Source organism: Nomascus leucogenys, chromosome 22a (assembly GCF_006542625.1).
Source record: "Nomascus leucogenys isolate Asia chromosome 22a, Asia_NLE_v1, whole genome shotgun sequence".
Lineage (NCBI taxonomy): Eukaryota > Metazoa > Chordata > Mammalia > Primates > Hylobatidae > Nomascus > Nomascus leucogenys.
In genome coordinates this window covers 128,199,981-128,222,316 of record NC_044402.1, presented here as the reverse complement: position 1 = coordinate 128,222,316, position 22,336 = coordinate 128,199,981, and the positions used below count along the sequence as shown (strand labels likewise).

The 22,336-nt window shown below is 37.1% G+C and overlaps 1 protein-coding gene across 7 annotated transcripts in view; it reads right to left on the bottom strand.

Moving 5' to 3' along the window:
- Positions 1 to 1,669: 1,669 nt before the first annotated feature.
- AGFG1 (ArfGAP with FG repeats 1) overlaps positions 1,670 to 22,336 on the bottom strand; it is a 95,025-nt gene continuing 74,358 nt past the window's right edge. For 2 of the 7 annotated variants that reach the window (XM_030802426.1, XM_030802428.1), the window contains 4 exons: positions 12,855 to 12,902; positions 10,804 to 10,962; positions 9,120 to 9,211; positions 1,670 to 8,475 (listed from right to left, as the gene is read on the bottom strand). In XM_030802426.1, the coding sequence (XP_030658286.1) occupies positions 8,416 to 8,475; positions 9,120 to 9,211; positions 10,804 to 10,962; positions 12,855 to 12,902 (359 nt within the window). In that variant the 3' untranslated portion in view covers positions 1,670 to 8,415. Of the gene's footprint in view, positions 8,476 to 9,119; positions 9,212 to 10,803; positions 10,963 to 12,854; positions 13,833 to 22,336 lie in introns of those variants that run through there. The other 5 variants (XM_003274708.4, XM_012501382.2, XM_030802427.1 and 2 more) reach the window with 4 other exon arrangements.

Genomic DNA, 22,336 nt, shown 5'->3' with positions numbered 1-22,336 from the left:
AATACAATATTGACAGGAAGATTAATTTAAAGTCAGACAGTCCTGCCACTTACTAATTAGCTCTGCAATCCTGGCCAAGCGAACACTTGTGTTTTCTTCTGACAAATACTGCCTTAAAGGGTTTTTGTGTCCATTAAATGGGATCAATTATATGAGGTAAATGGCACAAGTTGGTGATTTAAAAATTGTCAAAGTTGCTGACGCTTGGCAATTTTTATCTACAAAAGCGTGTTTTGTATGTTCAACCTAACAGCTATTATTATTATTATTATTTATTATTATCATTATTTTTGAGACGGAGTCTTTCTCTGTCCCCCAGGCTGGAGTGCAGTGGCGCGATCTCGGCTCACCGCAACCTCCACCTCCTGGGTTCACGCCATTCTCCTGGCTCAGCCTCCCGAGTAGCTGGGACTACAGGCGCCTGCCAACACGCCCGGCTAATTTTTTTTTTTTTTTTTTTAGTAGAGACGAGGTTTCACCACTAACAGCTATTATTTAATTATTATTACTTTTTGAGACAGAATCTCACTCTTGTTGCCCAAATTAGAGTGCAGTGGTGCAATCTCAGCTTACCACAACCTCCACCTCCCTGGTTCAAGCAGTTCTCCTGCCTCAGCCTCCCAAGTAGCTGGGACAATGGGCACCTGCCAACCATGCCTGATTTTTGTATTTTTAATAGAGATGGGGTTTTAACATGTTGGCCAGGCTGGTCTCGAACTCCTGACCTCAGGTGATCCGCCTGCCTCAGCCTCCCAAAGTATTGGGGTTACAGGCGTGAGCCACTGAGCCTGGCCTAACAGCTATTATTCTGAAATGTTTAATTCCAATTTCCAAAGCATTACTGTCTAATTTAAACACATATTCCAAATGGTTGTGGGCAATTTTGTTTTGAAAGAGATCTCATTTTAAAGTTGGAAAAGTGGAATTATCTGAATTTCCCAACCCAAAGCCAGTTAATGGCAGAAAAAAACACAGGCAATTTAACTCTGGTATAGTACTTTTCAAAGAGCCCCAAATCTTGAGGTCAGCAAAAATCATTAGCATACCATTTGAGAAAAAGGTATGAATGAAGAAAAATAATTTGAATAGTTTCTCATTAAAGAGGCTAAAACAAACATTGGTTCTCTCCTTCTTGTCCCCCACCCTCGGGTGGTGGAAATATTCATTGATTCTAAGGAAACAAAATTTTCTTCTGTGTTCTGGTGACGGGTAGTGAAAATAATTTAAACAAGATGTACATAATAATCAAGATGGACTCATAACAAATAATAGTCAGTGACTACTACAGGGAAATAAGATTAGGGATGTGACAAACACAGTTCAGTATTTACCTTCTAAATTGCAACAGTAGTAAGGCAAGTAAAATCCCATTACAATGCTTTCTTAAAACCAACTTCCATCAATATGTACTCAAGGAAAAAAAAAATTCATCTTTGAAAAAAAAATTGCAAATTAAGTAACAAATAGATCCTGCTTTTTAAAAATGAAGACTTTTTAATTTAAAAATACAGAAAAAAATGGCAAAAGTTATTAATGGAAAACAGGTTAAGCTGGAAGTAAATGCATGAGCTGCTTTACAGGAATGTATAATGTGAGTGATGAAAGGAACAAATATTCTTCCAATTTTCCAGATTTGACACTCATTTAAATGAAAGAGGCTATTCCCAAATGGTACATAAATTCAGAAGTCTTTATTTTGAAAAAAATTCTTCCAACAGTATTTCACAATGAACAAGAACTTAACCAAATTTATCTATTATACTAAAGTATTTCAGAAATGAATACTGAACACCCTGTACGTTTTCATCCAATATTTAAAACTACCTCCTGAACTAAAATTGGTCTTCAAAAATCATGGCGTATTAACATTTTCCAAACATGCCCTGCTGACTAGAAGGTCCTGTTATTCTTTCTTTTGAACTTCTCAGTAAGTTTCCTTGTTCCCTATTCCTAGGATTTAAAGTGCAAAGGTACTTTTTATCAGCTATTAGGACAAGTATTCTTCATTGAAAATAAACTTTTGCAGGAAACAAATCCTGTGCTTGACTAACAGCAAAGACATGTTAAGAAATTTCTGAGCTCCAAACCACGAGGAATCAGAATCAGAACTTTCAGAGTAATAACTCACATTTTTTCCAAAGCATAGGAAGCTAATTTTGAATAATGAACAAATTTGGTTGTGCCAAAATAGATTTGGCCATAGTTAATTTCCACTTTCCCTTCTTAAAAATAAGGTATAGTCTAAGCTAATGTAGATAAGGAAAGGCACAATACCAACAAATTGCAAAACAAAGTATAGCCCCAAGCCATGCACTTTTTAGTCATGAGTAGGGACAATGAAAAAATTAAGGTGCAAAATAGATGTGAACTTGCACAATCTTTCAATGAACTGATTGCCTTAACAGTTTAATTTAAAAGCATAGGATTTTTCATATATCTTCAGATAGTCAATTAGAGAGATTTTTTTTTCTTCTTTAAATGAAAGAATTTCTTAAATGGAAGCACAAGATCATACCTACACAGCTGGTGAGCCTCAAAATAGAATGATGTCTACTTTATTAATAAAGTTTCCAGTCAGGCAGAATCAAGAGTAATCTTCATATATGCATAAGGATATTATCATTGTAACAATATTTTTAGTAGAAAAGTCTATAAACAAATGTTCTCCCAAAGGGACATCCATATAATGGAATCCTGGAGACATTAAAATAATGAGTTAGAGCTGGATGTGGCAATATAGAAAGACAACCAAGTTAAACAAGAACCAAGTCACAAAATTGAACATTTAAAATAAGGAAGAACAGGAAGAGGCATATATAGAGAGAGCCATATATAAAATAAATGATAACATTTCTTAAAGACTATACAAGAATACAAGAAATTATATACCTCTGGGGTGTGAGAATAAAGTCACAGAAGGAGACATACTTTTTGACTTTATGCCCTTTGTGTATACTGCATAATTTTTAGAAATCATAAGCATATAACATACAAAAAACCTTTAAAGTCTTTAAAAAACCTGATTGTAACCAAAGCATTCTATGAAACATTGACTATATAAGATTAGTTTACAATCCCTTGCTGCCTTTAGTTAATGATCATATAGTCAAAATTAGAAGGCTCCTTGGCGTCTGCTTCCTCTGTCTCTCCACTCAAGATTGAGGGAAGATGCTGAGAATTTAGAATTCAAATTTTACTCTCATTGCTTAAATTGTAACTTGGATAACATCTCAAGATTTCAGAGAACCAATTAAAAAATTAATCTATGGGCATTTTAATCACCATCTAAAATATTTTATCCAGGATCCTTGTATTCTTTTTTATAAAACCTCAAATCATAACATTCTCTTTTCATCAGTCCCTATAGCCCTGTGTTGGACAAGCACAGATGTCAAAAATACACTTAAATATACGTTGAATTTTTATCCACTAGAATAAAATAAGCAGAATGATATGCATTCTTGGCAATAGTCTTCACTGGAAAATACCACTGTCAGCCCAAACTTACACAACTGACTTCAAAATCAGACTAAGATGTGGCATAAGAAGAGCCATTTCCTACCTTCACTATATATTCAGGATTTGCCAACTCAAAGGCTTTGAAAAGCATGTGAATGTTTGAGACTAAGAAAAATTGGGAGTGGTAAGCTAGTGGCCACCTTAAGAGTACATGTCCCATTTTAAAAAGATGGATTCAGGATGCAACATTTTAAAACACTGTGCTGGTCACACAAAACAGAACTGCAGACACAATTCAGTGTAAGCCTTGAATGTGCAACCCCTATAAAGAGCACAATAATTGGACTTTTTAAAACCAAGGTTCACAATACTTGGGTCTTTGCAGATTAAATATCTCAGAGCCCAGTATATCTCTAAAAATAAGCAAGTGTTCAAATGCTTGCTAAATGAATTAACAATATAAAAGCTCTTCAAATACTGGATATAATCATCAAATGACCAATACATTTAATTAATGAGTTGTGGAACTGTATGTCCTTTGCTGTGCTGAGGCTGGTTTGCAAAGGCTTGGGAGAGCCACTGGTTGGCTATCTCTTTCATCAAACTGCACTTAAGGACATCAGATTGACAGGTAAAATCACCATGAAGACAGTATTTATACCATAAATATTAGTAAACACTACAAAACAGGGCCTTTTTTCTTTCATGAAAGATGGCTGTTAAACATTCAGCAGCACAACACTGGATTACATCGTGGTTATATATTCATTTGTTCACAAACAACCACGTGAAAAGTTTAATGTCACTAAGTTTTAAAATATAAAAAGAAAAACTTAACTAATGAGGATGAATACAACAGGTTAATTAAATACAAATTTTAATACCACCTTTTAAAAAGTAAATTTTAAAAGTATATAGGCCACAAACTGTATCAATAAAGGTGGAATGCTTTAAAAAACAGGAGTCTGTGATACTTCAGATGAGTCTTCAATTTAAAGCACGCTCCACTAGTTACCATATTAATTTACTTCTAAAGTTAAAAAAAAAAATCCAAGAATAAACTGTACTGATTTCATCAAATTATGAAAGGAATTCAAGTGATTAAAGTTTTTTTAGATATACAAGATATAGAACGTAACTTGTTCAGAATTTCAAAATATTAAGAAAGAATGCATTCATATATAAATGTGATAGCATTTAATCCAAATCTATTCCCCAGAGCAAAAGCTGCCACTAGCTTAACCTCTCTATGCTTTGCTCCTTTCGTCCTAAAAGTATAGGTCCACTGCAGGGACTGTAAGAGATGAAATATGAAAACTGTTTTGCAAATGACTATCTCATACACAGCCCATAATACCACTGCTACTATTACCTTGAATTCGTGTTAAAAAGTCTGCAATTTCAGTTCTTCTCACTAGCAAACAAAAAAAACCCAGTAAGTAGTTATGTTTGCCCTGCAAGTAAATACTGTTCTAGAAATACACAAATTTAAAGTATAGTGGTTCTCAAAGAGTCTGGAGACCCTTAAGGGCCCCTACAACCCTTTCTTTGAAAGGCTGTGAAAAGTCAAACTATTTTCATTGTACTACTGAGACATTATACAGTTTTCATTCTCATGATCTCACAAGTGCACAGTGGAGTTTTCCAGTGTGTGTATGCTGTGTAATTTTTAAGTTGGAATGCAAAAGCAGTATGAAAATCTCACTGCTTTTATTAAGCCAGATTTTTTTAAATGCATAAAATGTAAAACAATGTTCCTGTTTTCATTAGTTTTTGTTTTGGAAAAGTTATTTTTATCAAAAATGGTATTTATGTTAGCAAGTTATTAGTTTATTACTGTTATATTTAAATAAATAAACATGTTTGAAAAATATCTCAGTATTAATTTTAATACAGTGAATTCTCAGAGATACAAGCTATATCAACAAAGCTGTTTGGGGATCTTCATAAGTGTTAAGGTTCTGAAACTAAAATGCTCCAGAGACGTTGGTACAGTGGTAAAGCAGCAGCCAGGTCAGCCTCTCCATGTTGCCAATTGACGGGAACTGTACTAAAGTGGGTGTGTGTGCAGGGGGCAGGGAATTTCACAGGTAAAGCACTAATGTGCTTTTACAAATTAACAGAAGGACTTATTTTAAGGAAGAAAGTGATAACCAAAACTCTATTTTCACAAAAATAATAAAATATTCTCTATTTCAAAAAATGAGGAAAAAATGTCTTTAAACTATGTCAAAAGTTTGCCATCCTAAAAACAGATCTTTCCTGAAAAGGGACAGCTGCAGATACCTGAACAGGAAAAATGATGTGACTAAACCAGTAAGCCAGGAAATTTGAAGGTCTTCAGCCTTGTTACCTTCCAGGATTTTTTCTCCTTTTTAGTACTCAACATAATTTTGATGGTCTATATAAAACTAGAATAAATCTGAATGTAAAAGTCTAACGAAAGCTGATTTTCCTTAATAATAAACAGTGAATATCACGAGACAAACCACTTTAAAGCTATCTCTCTTCTTTTTTTTCATTTTTTAGAGATAGGATCTCACTCTATTCCCAGGCTGGTGTGCAGTGGTGTGATCGTAGCGCACTGCAGCCTCCAACTCCTGGGCTCAAGTGATGTTCCCACCTCACCTCCAGGTAGCTAGGACTCACAGGCTCTCATACCACCATACCCAGCTTGGGTCTCTTCTTGAACTAAACATTTTTATTTTGTAAGTGCTAATTTAAAGTCAGTAAGAGCTCCCATTTAATTACAAACTTCAATAGTTACCCAGAAAAAGAAATAGTCTTTAAAATTATTTTGATAACAACTGTTTAATTTACTACTCAGATGGAAAGCCTGGTAGGATATTTGGGTAATGGCCTGTAACTAGGTAGCATAACTTTGTACACATGAATCAACTGGGACCCGATACAATCTAAAACAGAAATTCAAATATATTATGAAAAGGGCTGAGGAAGTCCTCCAAAATGTGGAGACATTGCAAGTCTACATCAACACACATCTGGACCTGTGCAGCATTCATTTAATTCTAAAAGAAGAGGCATACTGCTCAGAAAAGGGGCAGAGATTTCCCAGTCATCTTGCTTATTAAAACGGTTTAGATAAACCACACTTTTAGCTAGATGTACACTAGACAGCAATGTTTTAACAAGTCTAAAACACTGTACAGGTTTTAAAATACTATGATAACAACTCAGTCATCATTGCAAAAAGGCATTCAACATGAATAAAATGTTTGAGGAAACTGATGTTTACCTCTTTTAATACCAAAGCTTTTTAAAAAGTTTTAATCAATTTAAGATAAAACTTTTAAAATATGTACTACATATCTGTGTATGCAATTTCACCTTTACTTAATTACCTAGAGGCATAATAAAGAACGATCATCAGATGATGTAGCATAGTGATGTCCTCTAGGCCGGCTAGCGGTCCTTACACTAATGGCCTTGGACAGTGTATGCTCCTCAGAGTTTTTTTCAGTCTCCTTCCTTTCAAGCCATCCCTTCTAAACAGCTAATATGCTATAGTCCGGACAAGCAAATAATTAAATTTATTAAAATCTCTCATAAAAACAAATGCATAAGCTCTAACACACAGACTTTGTGACTTATATGGGTTGCTCAGAGGCATTTTTTAAAAAAACGATTCCAAGTTTCTGAGTTGTGTTGGATTTTCACAAAACTGCCAGATTACCTCTAGATGAATGAGGCATTACTGTACATAGATACTTAAACGAGTTCATTTGAATATTAACAAAAAGATATAACTAAACTTATTATCTTTTCCTTTAAAACAAAGTATTCCATCACTTTAAGGTAACACTGAGTTCCAGTTTCTTTCCGCCAAAAAACAAACATAAACAAATATCCTATAGACAATATCAGTTTGCCCAAAAAAAGAAAGAAAAAAACAGGTGCAATAATGTCACAGTTAATGCATGTCTACTTCCAATACATTCAAAGACAAATTTTTTTTAAAAAAATCAATAGTTAAAATAGGCCTTTTGCAGTCTGAGAATTCAAGATACTTAGAAAAATTTGTAAATACACATACATGCAAATTCTTCATATATACAAATTTCACAAAATTAATAAGCTGCAAAGAAATTAGTAGGATTATGGTAAATCTGACAAGCTACATTTAAATGCTTTACCACTGGCATATTCCTGAATGTAGCAGTCACAGTAGTTTTAATAAATTTTCTACATGGCCTTTTTATAAAAAGTCACTAAGAAGTCTTTTAAGAATTCAAGATGTTCTCAATTCACTCCTCATATTTAAGGCCACTTTGGTAAAGGCATTGCAGCAAGAACACAAAAACAATAGCATATTTTATAATATTTATTTTTTTTCACCTGCAAACTGTAGCAAAACATGATCAGCTTTATTATGCAGACAGGTATCCCTCTACATTTTAAAAGAATTTAGGCATGTATAAATAGAAGAGCTCTTTAGAAAGGAAAAATTCAAGAATGAATAAAACCTTCCAATTTTGACTCTGTAACTTTCCTGTAGCAATGGTTAAAATGATTTTAGGTCATTCGTTCCAAGATATATGACAGCACCTTAAAAGTGGCTGATCTATTTCCCCAGTAACATTTCTCACATAACAATGTGTTAAAGTTACAAATACTGATATGCACAAATAGCTAATTTCTAAGAAAAATATGTACAGTACTGCAGCATAATGAATGTGGTATCTGCAATAACTTAATATTAGCCAATTTTAATATACATGATACTGCTACCCTTTTCTGCCAATTCACAGGTTAAAAGGTGTTACTGGAGCCCTCGGTTTTGCACATATTACCTGGTGTTTAATACACAATGCAGGCTTTTTAAAGACTTCTCTTGTGTTTAAAGCTAAGATCAGTGAAACAAGACAACAGTGCAAGAGGTGGAGAGATGTAATGTGACCACATAAAAGTTCGTTCCAGTAAATTGTCTATGTAAGGCTATAAGAAAGGATTGGTTGATGAGCTTCCTGTTGGAAACTGTCCTGTTGGTGCACCAGTCTAAAGGAAAACATAAGACAAATAAATAAAGAAACAAAAGTAGTGCATGTACAAAATATAAAAACATTAAACTGAATTTAATTTTTTTTAATTAGACTTTTTGTTTAAGAATTATTTTTTAAATTATTGGCAATAATATTTGTTATTGGCAATATGCTATAGCAAACACAGTATGTGTCAGGAACTGTACTATGTCTTTCATATCCAGTATTTCATACAGTTCTTGTAATAGATTCTGAGAAGAATCTTAGAATGGTCTTAGAAAAGCACTTGTGATTCAAACAAAACTTCTGACTCTTAAGACCTCTTTTTTATGTTGACTAATTCCTAGGGCCTCTCATAAAGTGTTATTTTGACAAGAAAGCAGATAAGTTTCATATTATAAAATAGCTGATCTACTACTGTCAATGCTTTGATTTCAACTAATTTTTTAAAAACTATCAATGCTTTGATTTGCAACTAATTTTTTAAAAGGTCAGAAAAGGATCACACATAATGGCTCTGTGTCAATTTGTACAATCTTATGATGTCACTCATATCAATATAACACCAAATACCATCTAGGAATATTAACATCCTGCTATTCCTAATTTGAAAATAAGATTTAACAACTTATAAAGTACTTAATTTAAAATTTTGCTTACCATAAAAGGATTACTAGATACTCCAGCAGCTGCAACTTGACCAAAAGGGGTTACCACTGGCTTTGTTTGTCCAAATGCTGCAAAACCTGCACCTTGTTAAAACAGAACCACCAATTATAACCTATACCTTCAAGAGATAATCTGATGCTTAGAAAGCCTCATAATAACTTTCAGAGACATTCCTACCAGAGCAGCAAAAATAAAATATTAAAGTTAAGTTGTTAGGCCTCAAGCTCTTTCAGATACCAAAGACAAACTTACTGTAGCATGTCTTAACTTTTTTTTTTTTTTTTTGGGACAGGATCTCACTCTATCACCCAGGCCAGAGTCCAGTGGCATGATCATGGCTCACTGCAGCCTCAACCTCCAGGGCTCAGGTGATCCTTCCACCTCAGTCTCCCGAGTAGCTGGAACTACAGGCACATGCCAGCACGCCCAGCTAATTTTTGTATTTTTTTGTAGAGGCAGGGTTTCACTACATTGCCCAGGCTGGTCTCAATCTCCTGGACTCAAGTGATCCACCTGTCTTGGCCTCCCAAAGGGCTGGGATTATAGACGTGAGCCACCACACCTGGCCAAGAGAACTTTCATTCAGCTCTTTCATTCTAACTTGTCTCAATAACTAAAATTTATAGGATTTCATTACTAGACGAGCTTGTGACTATCTGGAACAGGCTGTGCAGACAACACAATGATTTGTATGTTAAACATCACAGTATTTTGTAGGAAATATTTTTATTATTTATGGCTCTTTCAGGGTCCATATTTCAGATTTTTTTTTTTTTTTTTTTTGAAACGGAATTTCGCTCGTCGCCCAGGCTGGAGTGCAATGGTGATCTCGGCTCACCGCAACCTCCGTCTCCCGGGTTCAAGCGATTCTCCTGCCTCGGCCTTCCTGAATAGCTGGGATTACAGGCATGTGCCACCATGCCTGGCTAATTTTGCATTTTTAGTAGAGACGGGGTTTCTCTATGTTGGTCAGGCTGGTCCTGAACTCCCGAGCTCAGATGATCCACCCACTTCGGCCTCCCAAAGTGCTGGGATTACAGGCATAAGCCACCACGCCCGGCCCATATTTCAGATTTTTAAATAACCACTTACTTTAAAAAAAAAAAAAAAAGAAAGAAAACACGTAGTTGTGATTCAAGAATCACAACTTCTTCGTATCTACGCACTTCAAACTGGAGCAAATGACAGAAATAGGTAAAATTGTCGAGTTAATCTTCTTGTCTCTTCCTAAAATCAAATAACAAACTCTAACTACAGTATAGCTATCAAATTAGAAAAGTAGTCTGTTTCACACACAAAAAGATACACATTTCTGTGCTGAAAGGAAAAAAAAATCCCAACATTCTAGGTCTATAAATTCTCCTTTTAAAATCAAGAGGCATATTAGAACACGTAACACAAAATAATCAGAAAAAGGCAACAGAAATTCTGAGAATGACGGGATGCTCTTTACATAATCACTGATTTCCCATAAATTGTAACCTGCTCACAAAAACTTGTAAAATCACTTAGCTTTCTGAGGTCCAAATCACCAAAGGCTTTTATTTTTGTGTAAACACTCAGTAGATAATACTATAGTATTTTTTAGAAAAGTCTTTCTGCCCAAGCACACAACATTATGATATAAAAAGGATATATAAAATGAACTTACAGCTCGCCAGATGTTAGATCTTACCATTGGGCTGTTGAGAAAAAGCTGTCTGTTGAGGGAAAGCTGCTTGGGCTGGAAAGGCAGGCTGCTGGAAGCTGCCACTAAAGCTGGTGGGAAGACTATAGGGAGCAGGAGTGCCGAATCCCGTGGGCATGCTCATGGATGCAGTGCCAAAGGTTGCCGCTGACAGAAGAGAAGGGCTGATCAGTTACATACAACAGGATATGTTTAGTTTCTCACAACATTGTAAAAAAGACATCATTTACCTTGAAAAATACTAAGATGTACATTAAAGGCAGGGTTAATTCCAAAATTCCAACAAAGGTAACAATGAGTTTTAGCGCTACACAGTTTAACATAACCTGTAGAAATTTTATTCTTCTAAAACACAATAACCAGAATGAAACTAACTACTAAAGCTGTTGTTTGAAATCCCAAGAAAATTTCTCAAATTATAAATTCAAGTCTAAACAGCAGTCTTGTGTTTTAAAGATCATGCAATTAATATGTATACTAGTATACATTTTTTGTTTTTAGTTTTGTTTTGCTATATGCAGTAAAATAACAGTCAAAATTTTATCTACTGAAGTATCTGTCATAACATAATATGTGTTCCTGGAAAAAAAAATTTTAAACCGCTGAAAAATAGTTCACTAAAAAGAACAGGACTTATAGGACAAACGGTTAGTTAGAGGCAGACCACTCAGAACCTATGCAGCTTTGTAACTACAGCCAGAGAAACAGAGAGAAATTCTCTTAACAACACTAACACAATTAAAAGGACATTTTCCTATTAAATCAATTCCATACATACACACACACACACACACACACACACACACACACACACACACACGGACTCCCACCCTCTTACGGAAGGTAAATGAAGACAGCTTTGCAAGACTGAAGGAAGGTTAGGGCAACTGAGCTATCAAAATTAGTGTGAAATCCACAAATATTAGAAGTGAAATAGGCATTCTTAGGAAGAATGCAGAATAAATGGCTAAAGTGTTCAATGCTACTGTATTCTTCCTTGGCTTGCCATGCCTAGCTGGTATTACTTGGTGGACAGAGTATTACCACGTCAGGAGAAATGTGTGTGAACAACTGCTACATATGTGGAATGCTGCCATCATTTCCCCATTTACTGTTCACTTACAGTATGTTATTTATTACTACTGAATATTAAAAACAAAACCTCCAACTATGTGTTCTAGGAAGGGTCTCAGTAAAATAAGAGCCAATAATGTTGCTTTAAATAGAGACTATTAGTAATTACATAATGAAATATTCTTAGCATGATGCAATCAAAATACCATGAAAATTCACTAAATTTCCTGATTTTAACAAATTTACCAATTTGTTCATGGACTTAAGGCACAGAAATTAAATACTAAAAAATATTACATGGAATGTCTTTTATTTTTAAAAAGCTGAAAAACAAGTTATAGATGTTGCCCAAAGTAATCCCTGTAGTCGTAATGTTTGTAACAATGCAATTCTGCTCAATGAACCTAATTAGAATATTAAAAAATTACTTTTTTATTACTGATGCAAAAAAAAGGAAAAACAGGCCATTGGGAAGCAGGTGAATTAAAGAATAATAAGCACACTGCAAGGGTAACAGGAGGGCTTCATAACAGACAACAATGCACTGACATAACTTTGACAAATCACTTTAAGAGAGCACTTAAAAGCAAAACTTGGATACAGTTAAGCAAAACCAAACTCCATGGAATAATGCAGTAAAATGGTTTGGTATATCAAGAAGGCGTCACTCAAAGTACCATGAATTCAAACTCAAGAAAACGAATCAAAATGGCTATTAACATTCTAATATGACCATGTAGGTAAGCAGTAATGCTTTTCAGCATTTACACATAAATCACTAAAAATATTTCCATGTAATTTTAAATACAATGTAATCCCAATGCCACACATCCATGCTCACTCCATTTTAAAACATGGAAAAAAAACTTAATTCCACATGCAGGGATCCAGAACACTAGCAGAAGCTTCCACAAGCAGGTAGACAAATTGCCACACAAATCTAGATATTAATTGTGGCCACCTACCAAAATGAGCGTGAGGAAACACTTGAGAATGCATTGCTCCAGAAAGGCCTTATGGAAAGCCATAAAGAGACCAACGTCAATTAATTTATAGATAACTATTGTTAAAATAAAAGTATACTTGTTTCATTAAAAAGTTATAAAATTCGAGCGTACTGTTGCTAAGGGGGTAGCATAATATATAACAAAAACACATTCACAAAATAAGGCTTTTAATTTCAACTATATTCATGACACTGTAATATTTATACTGTTTAAAATAAAGGGAGATTAGAATAATAAATAACAAAATAAGAAACAGTGATGAAATCAATTTTTTAAACAAATAGGCATCAACTTTTTTACAGTCATTAAAAAACGCTTTGTAGGCATCATAAGCTACATCTAAATATGCTATTCATAGGATCATATGAGATTATCCAGCATATACATTTAGGATCAAAACCAAGTCTTGGGAGAGAGTGCATGAACAATGCTAGATTGTTTTATTTACAAATCAGCACATTAACTAGAAATACACAAATAACTCAAATGAACTAATTAAGTATTACAAGGGAAAAATTATTAAATATTCCAGTTCAAGAGAAAGGTAAGCAGTATTTACAGGTTAAAATACAATGGCTGAAGACAGAAAAAAGAAATGGCATCTTGTACAGATCTTACTCACCTGGCATGTTTGAGGACAGACAGGTTACATATAAAATTAATAGAAAGTAAACTTAAATTGTTAAATACTAGAACCTTTTGTTTGTTCGTTTTAACAAACTGAAGTAAGAGTGTGTCTAAAATATATTTCCACGGATTTAAAATTAGAATACTTTTAAAATAGGCATAAGAATGATTAAAAAATTGAATGGTTCTGAGTTGTGGTTCTGTCATTTTCTGGCCGCATGATGTTACTTTATTTTATAAGCTTCAGTTTCCGCATTTGCAAATGAGGTGGAGGGATAGAGATAATAGTATCTATACTTCACAAAGCTGCTGTGAAGAATAAATGTAATAACGAATTAGGGTGCTTTGCAATAAATACTCAATGAATGTAACTTTCTTGCTAACTTAAAAAAGTGTCACTGTGTTCCAAATACAAAAAGAAAGGTTAACTGAGGGAGACGGGCCTGTGAAAAATTAATGTGGCCCTTATATTTATCTACTTTCTTTTTTTTTCTTTTTGAGACGGAGTCACGCTCTGTCACCCAGGCCGGAGTGCAGTGGCGTGATCTCGGCTCACTGCAAGCTCCACCTCCTGGGTTCACGCCATTTTCCTGTCTCAGCCTCCCAAGTACCTGGGACTACAGGCGTCTGCCATCATGCCCAGCTAATTTTTTGTATTTTTAGTAGAGACGGGGTTTCACCGTGTTAGCCAGGATGGTCTCGATCTCCTGACCTCGTGATCTGCCTGCCTCGGCCTCCCAAAGTGCTGGGATTACAGGCGTGAGCCACCGCACCGGGCCTTATCTACTTTCTTAAAGCACTTTACAGGCTCAGAGCAGTCCTGCATTAATGACATTGGTTAAATTGTGTTTATTCCAGCATTTCTCACATGTATTTAGACACAGAACACTTTTCCACCGAATTTTGCTAACAACATTACAGGAGACATGTTTCACAAAATGCACTGGCAAAAACTGACTTTTAGCCAACAGTGACTGTTAACCAATATTAATCACTATACCTCAATCTGCAACAAAGATGCCCCCCAAGCCCTGGTCCTGAACTGCTCTAAACTTTTTTTAGGCTTTTTACAGCTTTTTGAAATATAACTCACATACTACACACGATTCATTCACTTAAAGTATAGAATTCAATGATTCTTTAAATATATTCACAGGGTTATACAACCACCATCAGAATCTAATTTTAGCATATTTTCATCTTCCTCAAAAGAAATATGATACCTATCAGCTGTCACTTCGCATGCTGCCCCACCACTACTAAAACCCTACCACCCCCTGGCAATCATTGATCTACTTTTTCTTTCCAATTTTGGACATTTCATACAAATGGCCACCACAAATATGTGGCCTTTTGTGATGAGTTTCTTCTGCTCAGCAGAATGTTTTCAAGGTTCATCCACGTTGTAGCATGTATCAATGCTTCATCACTTTTTATTATCAAATAATTTGTCATTGTATAACTATTCAACATTTGGTTTCATCAGTTGACAGGCACTTGGGTTTAAAAATTATTTTACCTCTATTAATTAGATTTAAGGGCTCTGGGGGGGAAAAAAAACACTAAATATCATAGAATCTGAAAATTAGGCCACAATAGGCTAATCTCCTAGTGAGAGTTACTATCTAATATTACAGTTTTTAAAAAAGCTAAAGCCCCAGAAGAGAGTTCCAAGATGGCGGAATAGGAATAGCTCCAGTCTACAGCTCCCACCGCGAGCTATGCAGAAGATGGGTGATTTCTGCATTTCCAAGTGAGGTACTCAGTTCATCTCATTGGGACTGGTTGGACAGTGGGTGTAGCCCACAGAGTGTGAGCCAAAGCAAGGCAGGGCATCACCTCACCCGGGAAGCGCAAGGGGTCAAGGAATTCCCTTTCCTAGCCAACGGAAACCATGACAGATGGTACCTGGAAAATCGGGACACTCCCGCCCTAATACTGCACTTTTCCAAAGGTCTTAGCAAACGGCACACCAGAAGATTATATCCTGCACCTGGCTCAGCAGGTCCCACACCCATGGAGGCTTGCTCACTGCTAACACAGCAGTCTTGAACTGCAAGGCGGCAGAGAGGCTGGGGGAGGGGTGCCCGCCATTACTAAGGCTTGACTTGGTAAACAAAGTGGCCAGGAAGCTTGAACTGGGTGGAGCCCACCGCAGCTCAACAAGGCCTGCCTGCCTCTATAGACTCCACCACTGGGGGCAGGGCATAGCTGAACAAAAGGCAGCAGAAACTTCTGGAGACTTAAACGTCTCTGTCTGACAGCTTTGTAGAGAGCAGTGGTTCTCCCAGCATGGAGTCTGATATCTGAGAACGGCCAGACTGCCTCCTCAAGTGGGTCCCTGACCCCCCCAGTAGCCTAACTGGGAGACACCTCCCAGTAGGGCCGACTGACACCTCATACAGCCGGGTGCCCCTCTGAGACGAAGCTTCCAGAGGAAGGATCAGGCAGCAACATTTGCTGTTTTGCAATATTTGCTGTTCTGCAGCCTCTGCTGGTGATACCCAGGGAAACGGTCTGGAGTGGACCGCCAGCAAACTCCAACAGACCTGCAGCTGAGGGTCCTGACTGTTCGAAGGAAAAGTAACAAAAAGAAAGCAATAGCATCAACATCAAAAAAAAAAGGACACCCACACCAAAACCCCATCTGTAGGTCACCATCATCAAAGACCAAAGGTAGATAAAACCACAAAGATGGGGAGAAACCAGAGCAGAAAGGCTGAAAATTCTAAAAACCAGAGTGCCTCTTCTCCTCCAAAGGATTGCAGCTCCTCACCAGCAATGGAACAAAGCCGGACAGAGAATGACTTTAGACGAACTGACAGAAGTAGGCTTGAGAAGATCGGTAATAACAAACTTCTCCGAGCTAAAGGAGGATGTTCGAACCCATCGCAAGGAAGCTAAAAATCCTGAAAAAAGATTAGACGAATGGCAAACCAGAAAAAACAGCGTAGGGAAGATCTTAAATGACCTGATGGAGCTGAAAACCATGGCACGAGAACTACGTGACGCATGCACAAGCTTCAGTAGCTGATTTGATCAAGTGGAAGAAAGGGTATCAGTGACTGAAGATCAAATGAATGAAATAAAGCGAGAAGTGAAGTTTAGAGAAAAAAGAGTAAACAGAAACAAAGCCTCCAAGAAATACGGGACTATGTGAAAAGACCAAATCTACGTCTGATTGGTGTGCCTGAAAGTGACGGGGAGAATGGAACCAAGCTGGAAAACACTCTGCAGGATATTATCCAGGAGAACTTCCCCAATCTAGCAAGGCAGGCCAACATTCAGATTCAGGAAATACACAGAACGCCACAAAGATACTCCCTGAGAACAGCAACGCCAAGATAGATAATTGTCAGATTCACCAAGCTTGAAATGAAGGAAAAAATGTTAAGGGCAGCCAGAGAGAAACGTCGGGCTACCCACAAAAGGAAGCCCATTAGACTAACAGTGGATCTCTCAGCAGAAACTCTACAAGCCAGAAGAAAGTGGGGGCCAATATTGAACATTCTTAAAGAAAAGAATTTTCAACCCAGAATTTCCTATCCAGCCAAACTAAGCTTCATAAGTGAAGGAGAAATAAAATCCTTTACAGACAAGCAAATGCTGAGAGATTCTGTCACTACCAGGCCTGCCTTACAAGAGGTCCTGAAGGAAGTACTAAACATAGAAAGGAAAAACTGGTACCAGTCACTTCAAAAACATGCCAAATTGTAAAGACCATTGATGCTAGGAAGAAACTACATCAACTAATGAGCAAAATAACCAGCTAACATCATAATGACAGGATCAAATTCACACATAACAATACTACCCTTAAATGTAAATGGGCTAAATGCTCCAATTAAAAGACACAGACTGACTTTGGGAGGCCAAGGCAGGCAGATGACGAGGTCAGGTGATCGACACCATCCTGGCTAACATGGTGAAACCCCGTCTCTACTAAAAATACAAAAAGTTAGCTGGGTGTGGTGGTGGGTGCCTGTAGTCCAAGCTACTAGGGAGGCTGAGGCAGGAGAATGGCATGAACCCAGGAGGCGGAGCCTGCAGTGAGCCAAGATCGCGCCACGGCACTCCAGCCTGGGTGATAGAGTGAGACTCTGTCTCAAAAAAAAAAAAAAAAAAAAAAGGCACAGAATGGCAAATTGGATAAAGAGTCAAGAACTATCCGTGTGCTGTATTCAGGAGACCCATCTCACGTGCAGAGACACACATAGGCTCAAAATAAAGGGATGCAGGAAGATCTACCAAGCGAACAGAAAACAAAAAAAAAGCAGAGGTTGCAATCCTAGTCTCTGATAAAACAGACTTTAAACCAACAAAGGTCAAAAGAGACAAGGCCATTACATAATGGTAAAGGGATCAATCCAACAAGAAGAGCTAACTATCCTAAATATATATGCACCCAATACAGGAGCACCCAGATTTAAAAAGCAAGTCCTTAGAGACTTACAAAGAGACTTCGACTCCCACACAATAATAATGGGAGACTTTAACACTCCACTGTCAACATTAGACAGATCAACGAGACAGAAAGTTAACAAGAATATCCAGGACTTGAACTCTGCTCTGCACCAAGCAGACAATAGACATCTACAGATCTCTCCACCCCAAATCAACAGAATATACATTCCTCTTAGCATCATATCACACTTATTCCAAAATTGACCACATAATTGGAAGTAAAGCTCTCTTCAGCAAATGTAAAATAACAGAAATCATAAAAAACTGTCTCTCAGACCACAGTGCAAATTAGAACTCCGGATTAAGAAACTCACTCAAAACCACAAAACTACATGGAAACTGAACAACCTGCTCCTGAATGACCACTGGGTGAATAATGAAATGAAGGCAGAAATAAAGATGTTATTTGAGACCAATGAGAACAAAGACACAACATACCAGAATCTCTGGAACAGATTTAAAGCAGTGTGTAGAGGGAAATTTAGAGCACTAAATGCCCACAAGAGAAAGCAGGAAAGATATAAAATTAACACCCTAACATCACAATTAAAAGAATGAGAGAAACAAGAGCAAACACATTCAAAAGGTAGCAGAAGATAAGAAATAACTAAGATCACAGCAGAATTGAAGGAGATAGAGACACAAAAAGAGGTTCAAAAAAAATCAATGAATCCAGGAGCTGCTTTTTTGAAAAGATCAACAAAATTGATAGACTGCTAGCAAGACTAATAAAGAAGAAAAGAGGGAAGTATCAAATAGATGCAATAAAAAATGATACATGGGGTATCACCGCTGATCCCACAGAAATACAAACTACCATCAGAGAATACTATAAACACCTCTATGCAAATAAACTAGAAAATCTAGAAGAAATGGATAAATTCCTGGACACATACACCCTCTCAAGACTAAACCAGGAAGAAGTTGAATCCCTGAATAGACCAATAACAGGCTCTGAAATTGAGGCAATAATTAATAGTCTACCAACCAAAAAAAGTCCAGGACCAGACAGATTGACAGCCAAATTCTACCAGAGGAACAAAGAGGAGCTGGTTCCATTCCTTCTGAAACTATTCCAATCAATAGAAAAAGAGGCCATCCTCCCTAACTCATTTTATGAGGCCAGCATCATCCTGATACCAAAGCCTGGCAGAGACACAACAAAAAGAGAGAATTTTAGACCAATATCCCTGATGAACATCGACATTAAAATCCTCAATAAAATACTGGCAAATTGAATCCAGCAGCACATCAAAAAGCTTATCCACCACAATCAAGTTGGCTTCATCCCTGGGATGCAAGGCTGGTTCAACATATGCAAATCAATAAACATAATCCATCATATAAACAGAACCAAAGACAAAAACCACGAGTATCTCAATAGATGCAGAAAAGGCCTTTGACAAAATTCAACAGCCCTTCATGCTAAAAACTCTCAATAAACTAGGTATTGACGGAACATATCTCAAAATAATAAGAGCTATTTATGACGAACCCACAGCCAATATCATACTGAATGGGCAAAAACTGGAAGCATTCCCTTTGAAAACTGGCACATGACAGGTATGCCCTCTCTCACCACTCCTATTCAACATAGTATTGGAACTTCTGGCCAGGGCAATCAGGCAGGAGAAAGAAATAAAGGGTATTCAATTAGGAAAAGAGGAAGTCAAATTGTCTTTGTTTGCAGATGACATGATTGTATATTTAGAAAACCCCATCATCTCAGCCCAAAGTCTCAGGATACAAAATCAATGTGCAAAAATCACAAGTATTCCTATACACCAATAACAGAGAGAGAGCCAACTCATGAGTGAACTCCCATTCACAATTGCTTCAAAGAGAATAAAATACCTAGGAATCTAACTTACAAGGGATGTGAAGGACCTCTTCAAGGAGAACTACAAACCACTGCTCAATGAAATAAAAGAGGACACAAACAAACAGAAGAACATTCCATGCTCATGGATAGGAAGAATCAATATCATGAAAATGGCCATACTGCCCAAGGTAATTTATAGATTGAATGCCATCCCCATCAAGCTACCAATGACTTTCTTCACAGAATTGGAAAAAACTACTTTAAAGTTCATATGGAACCAAAAAAGAGCCTGCATTGCCAAGACAATCCTAAGCAAAAAGAACAAAGTTGGAGACATCACGCTACCTGACTTTCAACTATACTACAAGGCTACAGTAACCAAAACAGCATGGTACTGGTACCAAAACAGAGATATAGACCAATGGAACAGAACAGAGCCCTCAGAAATAATACCACACATCTATAACCATCTGATCTTTGACAAACCTGACAAAAACAAGAAATGGGAAAAGGATTCCCTATTTAATAAATGGTGCTGGGAAAACTGGCTAGCCACATGTAGAAAGCTGAAACTGGATCCCTTCCTTCCACTTTGTACAAAAATTAATTCAAGATGGATTAAAGACTTACATGTTAGACCTAAAACCATAAAAACCCTAGAAGAAAACCTAGGCAATACCATTCAGGACATAGGAATGGGCAAGGACTTCATGACTAAAACACCAAAAACGATGGCAACAAAAGCCAAAATAGACAAATGAGATCGAATTAAACCAAAGAGCTTCCACACAGCAAAAGAAACCACCATCAGCGTGAACAGGCAACCTACAGAATGGGAGAAAATTTCTGCAATCTACCCATCTGACAAAGGGCTAATATCCAGAATCTACAAAGAACTTAAATTTATGAGAAAAAAAACAACCCCATCAAAAAGTGGGGGAAGGATATGAACACACACTTCTCAAAAGACAGCATTTATGCAGCCAACAGACACATGAAGAAATGCTCATCATCACTGGCCATCAGAGAAATGCAAATCAAAACTACAATGAGATACCATCTCACACAAGTTAGAATGGCAATCATTAAAAAGTCAGGAAACGACAGATGCTGGAGAGGATGTGGAGAAACAGGAACACTTTTACACTGTTGGTGGGAGTGTAAACTAGTTCAACCATTGTGGAAGACAGTGTGGCGATTCCTCAGGGATCTAGAACTAGAAATACCATCTGACCCAGCCATCCCATTACTGGGTATATACCCAAAGGATTATAATCATGCTACTATAAAGACACATGCACACGTATGTTTACTGCAGCACTATTCACGATAGCAAAGACTTGGAACCAACCCAAATGTCCATCAATGACAGACTGGATTAAGAAAATGTGATACATATACACCATGGAATACTATGCAGCCATAAAAAAGGATGAGTTCATGTCCTTTGTAGGCACATGGATGAAGCTGGAAACCATCACTCTGAGCAAACTATCGCAAGGACAGAAAACCAAACACCATATGTTCTGACTGAGGGTGGGAACTGAACGATGAGAACACTTGGACACAGGGTGGGGAACATCACACACCGGGGCCTGTCTTGGGGTCGGGTAGAGTGGGGGAGGGACACCATTAGGAGCCATACCTAATGTAAATGATGAGTTAATGGGTGCAGCACACCAACATGGTACATGTATACATATGTAACAAATCTGCATGTTGTGCACATGTACCCTAGAACTTAAAGTAAAAAAAAAAAACAAAACCTAAAGCCCCAAAGTTTTATAAATCCAGAAAAAATGATTATTTAAACATCATTTTAAGAATGATCCAGGTGCAGTCGCTCACGCCTGTAATCCCAGCATTTTGGGAGGCCAAGGCAGGCAGATCATTTGAGGCCAGGAGTTCAAGATGAGTCTGGTCAACATGGCAAAACCTCATCTCTACTAAAAATACAAAAATTAGCCGGGCATGGTGCTGTAATCCCAGCTACTCAGGAGGCTGAGGCATGAGAATCGCTTGAACCCAGGAGGTAGAGGCTGCAGTGAGCAAAACTAAGCCACTGCACTCCAGTCTGGATGACAGAGTGAGAATCTGTCTAAAACAAACCAACAAAGAAAAAGAGAAACATATTGATAAAACTTTCCAAATTTCACATAGAACTATTATGCAATAAGCGTACCTCCTTTTTTTTTTTTTTTTTTTTTTTGAGCTAGAGTCTCACTCTGTCAGCTAGGCTGAAGTGTGGTGGCGCAATCACAGTTCACTGTAGTTTCGACCTCCTAGGCTCAGGTAATCCTCCCACCTCAGCCTCATGAGTAGCTAGGACTCCAGGTGTCTGCCACCATTTATTTTTTGTAGAAACGGGGTTCGCCATGTTGCCCAGGCTGCTCTCAAAACTCCTTGGCTTCAAGCAACCCACCTTGCCTCGGCATCCCAAAGTGCTAGGATCAAAGGGTACCTCAAAATATAATTTCACAGTGTTAACATGTTTTTTTTTTTTTGAGACAGAGTCTCGCGCTCTGTC